Raw genomic sequence first — 9,168 nt, forward strand, 5'->3', positions numbered from 1 at the left:
AGCTACTGGGATTTGACTCCAGACAGCACTCCCCACGAGGGCAGTAAGAGGGGCAGTAGGGGGGATGGAGGGGTCAGAGGTGGGACAGTGAGAGGGTTCTAGGAAGGAATAAGAGAAAGTGTAGTTAGGCCTGTAATAGCCCATCACTGTCAAGCTGTTCCTTTAATAACCCTCAAATCAGTTTCCGCAGCCCCACAGAAATCAAATTAGCATAATTAAAATCCCCATTAAAAAAAAATCAGTTTAAGATAGATATGCAGAGGGTTTGTTGTTGCATGGGCTAAGTCCCAATCCACCAAATCCACCGCTATCGGCCTTCCGCATCTTTGGTGAAAGAGCTACAGCGGTGTTTGTCAGACCACGAGACATCACGGAAATCGTCTTCTCACAAAAACATCTGCAGCGTCGAACGGCTTGGCCTACAAACTATTATGACCCCTTTATGGATTGGTGAGACTCTCACGAACAGCACCTCTGAAAGTGTTCACATTTTGTTGTGTGACAGCCTTAACATTTATTAAATTGAGACTGTCACCGATCTACACATTATACCCCATAGTGTCAAAGTGGTTTAAAAAAAGAATAGTCATGATACAATGTAAACATGTCCTGAATCAAAAACTATTCAAGCCCTTTGTTATGGCAAGCCTTAATAAATTCAGGAGTAAACATTTGCTTAACAAGTAAAATTAACTGCATGGACTCACTCGGTGTACAATGGTGTTTAACATGATTTGAATGACTACCCCATACATATCTGTAATGTCCCTCAGTAGTGTATTTCAATAACCAACAAAATACAACTAAATGTAGGTCAATCGCTCAGCCCTACTGTCTAGCAATGATCAACATCCAACTTGACAGAGCTTGAAGAATTTTTCAAAGAATATTGTGCAATCCAGGTGTGCAAAGCTCTTAGAGATTTACCAGAAAGACTGACGGCTGTAGTCGCTGAAAAAGGTGATTCTAACATGTATTGACTCAGGAGGTTGAATAATCAAGATAAGATTTATTTTTCAGACATTTTTACAAATGTTAGAATTTTTCTTCTACTTTGACAGTGTATTGTGTAGATCATTGACACACACAAAAAGAACAAAGACAATTCAATCTATTTCTCACCTTGTAACAACAAATTAGAAAAAAGCCAAGGGGTGTGAATACTTTCTGAAGGCATTGTACATGTTGGTTGTTTTGCTCTGCGACCCCCACAAGCATCATGTGACTCATCTGAAGTCGGTACCGCCAATCTGCTAACTTCTGTCTGAACGGTTTGGCGAACAAACTATTATGACCCCTGTATGGAAAGGTGAGTCTCTCACAAACATGTCGGTTGTTCTGCTCTAGAACGCCCACACGCCTCAGCTGAAGGTAGCTCGGTACCAGTTAAAAAAACTAATTCATTACTTACAGATAAGTAGAGGAAACGTAGACGTTGACCAATTTTGATCATATTGGTTACATATGAAGAACATCCCAGTTATAACGCTGCTGTATGATCACCGAGGTCACCTGAAGACCATTTTGACTGAAATGATTAAATGCTTGTACCACCCCCCTAGGCTTTATAAACATTTTTTTTAAATGGGAGCCGCAAACCGTCACTGGATATTTACTTTATTTTTGTATTAAAACCAAAGGGCTAGTCTTACCAGTGCCTCCGAACTGGCTGCTGGCTAGAGTGGTGGGCCTGTTCTTCCCATTCAACACCGGCGGTGCAAACATCTGAAACGTAGACAGACACGGTCAAAAACATTAAACCAGAGATGGGGTCAACAACAAAAACGTACATGTTGTCATACCTGTGGTATACGGTCTGATATACCATGGCTTTCAGCATTCAGGGCTCTAACCACCCAGTTTATAATAACTGTTATATTACACCTCTGATGTTACATTGTTTGGTGCTAGGTGCCAATTTAACCTATCCGATAGAAGGATTTAGTCATTCTCAGTTACAACAAACTCCAGCAGCTGTCAACTGTGGGAAGCAATCTAAACATGCCAAGCTTGGGCTGACTCATTGATGCGAGTGACTCACAACAACTGCCCAATGACAACACAGACTGATTGATACCATTCTATTCTTCCATTTATGTACCAATCCATTATCTCAAATAATACAACAAAGCCCATGCACTCAAGTGCTCCACAACTTTCCTTTGTTATAGTAACAAGACAACATTTTAATTCAAACGGATCTTTGGCATGTCTATCTTGATGTGTGTAGAGAAACACTGTCTTGTTAAGACAATAAAAAGCATAGGTTGAAGCAATTCAGTTTTGCTGCCCATCCCTTCATAAGAGATTACATATACTTGACTACGAACAACCTATTACTTTATTTAAGGAAGTGTTCTGAACAAAGATTGTAGCATTATGGTCTAAGATACTCAAAGATATTGTAGGGCTGTTGACAGCCAAGATCTCTTACCGCGCTGAAATCCAGCAGGTCGCTGAGCTCCTTGTCTGTCCCCACTGTAGCCATTCTCTGCTGCTGTTCCTTAGGCCCTCAGTCTCAGCAACTGACTAGGGAGAGGGGAGAGGGCTGTCATTTTGTGGGATAAATCTGGATTAAGGTACAAATAGTTGAAATGGACAGAAAACAAGAATCACAGTGTGACAAAAGTGTGAAGTCAAATTCTACTCGATTGATTCTTGTGTAAAGATACATGTTCTGCTTCATGATTCAAATCCACCAAAAAAAGTTGCTTATACTGACATCAATATTCCTCTTAACTAACAATTATCTTGATTGCAACCACTCGTTTTACTGTGTGGTTGGTTAGACCTCTATTTGAAATGGATACACCACATTACAATGTCCCTTGGCAGAACATTACTTCACATTTGGGAGCGCATGTAGGAGGTGTTTCGTGATAAGAGACCTTGTCTGAGACCTGAAGACTCAAGTTTGCTCCCTGAGCAAACAAGGGGCTCCCATAAATAGGCTTTAGCCCAGTGGGCTAAAACGGTCTTTATGCGAAGGTGCATCTGGTCTGTTTGATAACCAGTCGGCCACATTAAATGCATAGAGCAGAGTAACTCATTACGTCATGATGGAAATATCAGCAGCATTGAGTCATCGTGATGTCACACACATCCTTCAATGGTCACAAAGGGGATAGCATGGCACAAACATAGCATTTACATTTTAGTCATTTAGCAGACTCTTATCCAGAGCATCTTAGTTAGTGCATTCATCTTAAGATAGCTAGGTGGGACAACCACCTAGCTATCTAGCCTGCTAGTTATTTCACTGCTACCAGAGTTATCCTCCCGTTATTGAATTAGATGCTGTAAATATTTCCCATTCATTTAAGATTGTGGCCTGCAGATTTGTGCTACATAGCTCAATCTATAAAACAGGAATCCCTTTTGAGGTACAGAAACTACTGACAAACTTACACTCTGAGATGAACTACTACAGCATTGCTTCAATCATTGGGTAATACAGGTTGAGAGCCTTAATTAAATCTAGTGTTACATGAATTCTGAGTTCTCCCTGTCCTAGCCCACATCAGACACACTAAGTGGAGTATAACTTCTGATTACACCACAATGCCAATACTCGACTTTGTCCTCCATGCTGGCTGCCTTGGCAACCTCAGAAACTAACCTGTTGGAAGAGAATTTCTCACCAACAAGACAGCATCAAAGGCTATTACATATGGTATGAAATGTCACACCAGTAACCCCAGATACTTAGGGAAAAAACAAACCTAGTTATTTTCTGTTTCACAACCTTTTCCTGTTTGTACCTGATGAACACAACAGTCTTAAGTGCCTTTCTCATAAACTTCAGACAGAGTTTCCAAGGTACATGTGACAAGACATCAATGTAGAGATCAAAAACTATGATTTGGGGGATTTATACAACAATTAATCCAAAGATTGACATATCTGACATGTATCTAATACAACAATTGAGAAATAATGAATCAGTTGGCATGTCCATGACATCTTGGGGCGGCAGGTAGCCTAGTGGTTAGAGCGTTGGACTAGTAACCGAAAGGTTGCATGTTCAAATCCCAGAGCTGACAAGGTACATATCTGTCGCTCTGCCCCTGAACAGGCAGTTAACCCACTGTTCCTAGGCCGTCATTGAAAATAATAATTTGTTCTTAACTGACTTGCCTAGTTAAATAAAGGTAAAATAAAAAATAAATAAAGATCTTGGCCTTACCTCCTTTATCTGCAAGTTCTACAAAGCAAACATTGGTGTCATATGACCGCTTTCTCTCACTATGAGTTGTATTTTGATTTAAATAATTTTCTGAATATTGAAAACACCATTTTTGATTTGGCACATTTTGCAACGTATTGCTTTACATAATATACTCTACGGGCATATCAAAGTTCCAGAGTGGGATCTCTGCTACTTTTAGCATTATGATCCAGTTTGTAAGCATTACCAACAGAGTGAATGTGAAAATGGATTCAAAATGGTTGCCCTCAGCTGGTGATTTGCAGGATGTGCAATGATGCAGGTAAAAGGAGGGCTGTGATGGGTTACATTGCCTACTATGCCAATTTTTCTGTATAAAATGGGCGGTTACTTGAAAACTGGCAGAGATCTCACTCTGGAACTTTGATATGCCTGTAGTAGAGTATATTATATTCAACAATATATAGAAAAATCTACCAAATAAACCAGTTTTTTTTTTTTATATATGCATATTTATATTTGTCCATATTCATAAATGAATGTAAGGAAATTCTTGAAATCAATATACGACTCATATTTCAGAGCAAGTGGAGCAAAGCGTCATACGACACCAATTTGTGCCTTGTAGCACTTATAGATGAACCATTATGGAGTCTTAAAGGAGGCCTGGGAAAGGTCAAAATGTAACAACCTCCTGAGACCCTGCTACCCATTTTTGTCATCTCTTATGGGACGTGTTTTTGGTCCGTATCTCTAAGGCCGTACATGCCGCTGCGTTAGGTCCTGTTGTACCTTTGAGAGGACATTCTGGGCTTTTAATATAATAATAAACACCATTTAGCGGAGAGTGACTTAGTCATGCATGAATTTTTACTTAACCTATGGATAGTCCCGGGGGATCGAACCTACTATCCTGATGTTACAAACGTCATGCTCTACCAACTGAGCTACAGAGGACTACAATATAACCCTGATAAAACAAATAATCTGGTCCTTCAAAATGGCTACCATTACAATTGGCACATTTTATGTAAGTGTGTATAATTGTGTAATTATATTTTTGTGAGTTTGATATTGAAATTGTTTCTAATAAGTAAATATCTCAGGAACAGTTTGTTGAGAGCAGTGTAATATTTTTTATATTAAATAAGAGCTTGTTAATACATGTCCTCTGTAGTGGACATCAGGATGCGGCCAACAGGTTTAAAAAATAATAATAATTAAACCTACTGTCCCCATTTAGTTAAATGTTAGAAGTGTCATATTTACTATTAGAGTCCTAATGGCCACTGCTCTTCTTTTGTTGTGGTTTGGTGAGGATTCACCCTGTAGTAACTTAAGGTTTAGGCTACCAAATCTGTGTTACATAATCAACCTACACCATCATCGAAGTTATGAACAGCTCAGGCGTTGACAAGCACTGGGTTCTGGTTGTGTGTGAATGGATTGATAGATTTCAGACATATCAATAGAGCAAGAATGAGTGACCAATGTGTGCCTTCCCTCAGGCAGGCAGCAACTCATGGCCAAGGGCCAACACACAGTGAGGTGCAAAGAACATGAGGGGCCACATACAAAACTCAGTTTGGGATCCTTATAAAATGTTTAACTAGTGGCTGTGGGCAATGTTATCACAAATAGGGTATAAGTACCCTACTAGGGACAGATCGAAATGTACTGGGGGGAGAGGTGGTCCAAAATAGGGGAGGGTAGTGTGTTTTTCCCCTGGTTTACATTCACTCTTCAGCTCATATAATACAGCGGACACCTAAGCATGCAATGTCCTGATACATTTACTACTCAAATCTCTGACAGCTGAAATGTGAAGTGAACAATTATTGTTTTAGGTAAGTAGGCTATAAATCAAATGCTACACATTGAAATACAAGTAATAGTGTTTTTGTAAATGTGTTATAGGCTGTTAAGGACACATTAATGTGGCTCATTTGGCCAATATCCCTTGTTTATTGATGGTGCTGGCTGTGCCAGGTCAGAACTGAACGCATACGGATGTCTGGTTCAGTTTGCAAAATGTCCAGTAAATTTAAAATCTTCCTCGTCTTGCTGTCCGGTGCCAAATTTTCTATAACAGCACATTGTTTTTATGAAGAATCTGTCGCCAATTGGATTGAAACCTAGTTAGTGCACTAGTCTAGTGTCACTTTGATTATGCTGCACATCATGGTTCACCAGCAGCCCCAAGCATCTAAACAATAAGATACCAGCCAAACAAGCTTGTAGGAATTGTACTTAAACTCCCCCTTCATACTCATTTGGAGGTTGAGCATTATTTAAAAAAAATGTTTATCCATCTCTGTAATTGTATTCATGTAAAAAATAAATAATTGAGACCACAATGAAAATAAGTGTGACTTTATTGTGCAATCCCGGTGCCTTGAAAAAATCTTTAAAATCAATCCAAACTGTGCAGTGGCCAATTGATGAATGGAAAGAGATAGTTACAAAACACCAAAAAGTTGAATGACATTCAGAGATTGTCAAGCCAAGTCTTCTATACTGGGTAAGCCTACAAGGTAGGGATGGATGTATTTTCTGTTTGGTTGAGATTGACACAATCTATTTATTGGGATGTTGAAAAACCAAACCACAATATTGAAGCGCCCGATGTCTGTATGCTTTGTTTATTGGTTGTGTGGTGCATTGAGAAACCTGTTGGCGGAAAATATCATTAGAAATATTGCATCAAAATATTGATAATCTGAATTCCCCATAGCTGATCATTTTCTACAGCCTGCTCTGATCGTAGTTTAATGAAACAGGCAGGGAGAGTGAGCTCTTCTGTGGACCCCCAACCTTCTGGCCTGTAACCCTGTGTGGCATCGACTTCGACCACTTTTGGTTGTTAACATTATTTTGAGTTAATGGGGGGGGGGGGGGGGGGGGGTCAATTTCGCTGTAGAAAGGGGACAGTAATGTGAAAATATTTTTTACACTGGGAGGAAGAAAAAAAATTAAAATATGTATTACACCTTGAGTTGGACCAGCCCTTCCTCACCAGTAAATGTCATCTGCCCCTTAGAATAACAATCATTATGTTTTTAAGGGACATTACTATAGTATATGGAGCACACTGAAGCATGCATTTCTATTGAAGATTAATGTATTATGATCTTGTTGATTGGTTCAGAAAGTCAAGTTGCAACAGATTTAACAGTTGCCTGAGATTTCTCTGGATGTCCCATTCCCAAATCTTCTGGCCCTCTACTTCGGAGAATGTAAATAGTTTTTGCGGATTGTGACGGAATCCCCAGAGTGCAGGTTTTACCATAACAACGAACGCGTTATGTCAACACAGACTATTTGGTCAAATTATTGTTAAATTCGTGCTTTTTAGACTGGTGAGAAACCGGTTTTTAAGTAGCTTTCGAATACACTTAAAACAAAGAGTCATGCCCTGGAAAAGTTTGTGATGAAGGCTAGAACAAAGGAGTAAGCGTCGCTCACTTTGGGTATGAAACTCAACGGACCTATGATGAAAAAACGTAGTAAGAATTTCAGAACCGTGCGTAAAATATTTTCACATATGTGATTTTTTTTTTTATGTTCAAGGGGTTCAGCACGGGGGGGGGGGGGGGGGGGATTTCCTGCCAAATGCGAAATAAACAGTGGAAAAATATTGAGCACATAACTGGGAATTGAGAGAAATTTGAACATTTACTTCATAATACACATAAGACGTACAACATCAAACAACCTATTTGACCCATACATTTGAGACAAGCGTGCATTTCTGGTCGCAACTTTCCTCTGCACCACGAAGTTTCTCTAAATATTTAAAAGTTTTGAACCTTCTAAAAAATTATGTGGCTTGTTATTCAATAAAATATTAATACAGGCGTGGCAATAGTATCACTGCGAGAATTTTGCCGTTCGAACGGGCATGTTAGGTTACTTTTAAACTTTACAATGTTGCGCAAAGTGAACAAAGAAGTATTTTCCCACAAGGCTGTAAGTACTGCCCAACTGCTGCACGCTCGCTCCCATTACTCAGGCCGGACAAAAACTCAACACCCCGCTTTCTCCGCCCGTGCTACTCACACAACACAATTATTTGCTAAAGTTGCTCAATGCCCCTGCAAAACCATAATATAATTCACAAATGTACAGCGTGTGATGAGGTATATTTACCTTTCAGTAACCTCTATTCAATTATGTGGCATCCAACGGGAAAAAATGAACGCTTGGAGTAGAGAGAAAAACATAAAGTTGGGGATAGATTCCCTCTCCGTACTCCGGACTGTAGACGAAGACCGAACGACGATATCGTGTGTTCTACCAAACCCTTGGTTCGTTATACAGTCCACGTCACGAAAATGAAACAATGTTTGCAAATAGATTCATAACTCTTGTGATATATCATGCGATTATTTTAGTTGCTACAATTGTAACCATTTCATCTTCCGAGTAGACATTTTAACAGCCTCCACATTGTCGGTTCCAAAAGAGTATCCCTCCGCGGCGTACGAGAACGTTAAATGACCAGCGGTGTCCTATTTCAAACGCCCTACAACCAGACACACATTTTTGATAACCATCCTGTAACAATTTTATATGGAGACCAACTCAAATACTGTACAGCATCAGTGTAATTGTCGTTGCATTAATATGTCTTTTTTTTTATCGCAAGCCATGAGAACTACGTTGATTTGCGGAAGGAGACCTCGGAAAACTGAAGAGTGACAGACCAGAAACAGTGCGAGATGGAATGATAATAGGCTACCGCAGACGCACAACCAATGGTATGCCACGAAAATCTGATTGACAGCAAGAAGGTCCAAATATATATCGAGAGTATTCGTTGGACCTGCCTCCAATGTTACCCCATCAAGTATCAGCCAAGGACAGCGTTTGATTAATGTTTTTAACAGCAACAACGGTGCATAAATGGATGATGCAGTTATTGATGAAGACTATTATTCAACTTGAAAACTATTGCAAAATATGCATCCTCATATTAGGTACAACAACAAGCAACACAT

The 9,168-nt window shown here is 39.6% G+C and overlaps 1 protein-coding gene across 6 annotated transcripts in view; it reads right to left on the reverse strand.

The window, feature by feature from the left end:
• The window catches only part of tcf3a (transcription factor 3a), a 44,161-nt gene extending 35,397 nt beyond the window's left edge, over window positions 1-8,764 (reverse strand). For 2 of the 6 annotated variants that reach the window (XM_014140981.3, XM_014140977.3), the window contains exons 1-3: window positions 8,318-8,713; window positions 2,435-2,529; window positions 1,653-1,725 (exon numbers count right to left, since the gene is read on the reverse strand). In XM_014140981.3, the coding sequence (XP_013996456.2) occupies window positions 1,653-1,725; window positions 2,435-2,488 (127 nt within the window). In that variant the 5' untranslated portion in view covers window positions 2,489-2,529; window positions 8,318-8,713. Of the gene's footprint in view, window positions 1-1,652; window positions 1,726-2,434; window positions 2,530-8,317 lie in introns of all 6 variants that reach the window. The other 4 variants (XM_014140982.3, XM_014140978.3, XM_014140976.3 and 1 more) reach the window with 4 other exon arrangements.
• Window positions 8,765-9,168: the final 404 nt, after the last annotated feature.

Source organism: Salmo salar, chromosome 14, assembly GCF_965601325.2.
Source record: "Salmo salar chromosome 14, fSalSal1, whole genome shotgun sequence".
Taxonomy (NCBI): Eukaryota; Metazoa; Chordata; class Actinopteri; order Salmoniformes; family Salmonidae; genus Salmo; species Salmo salar.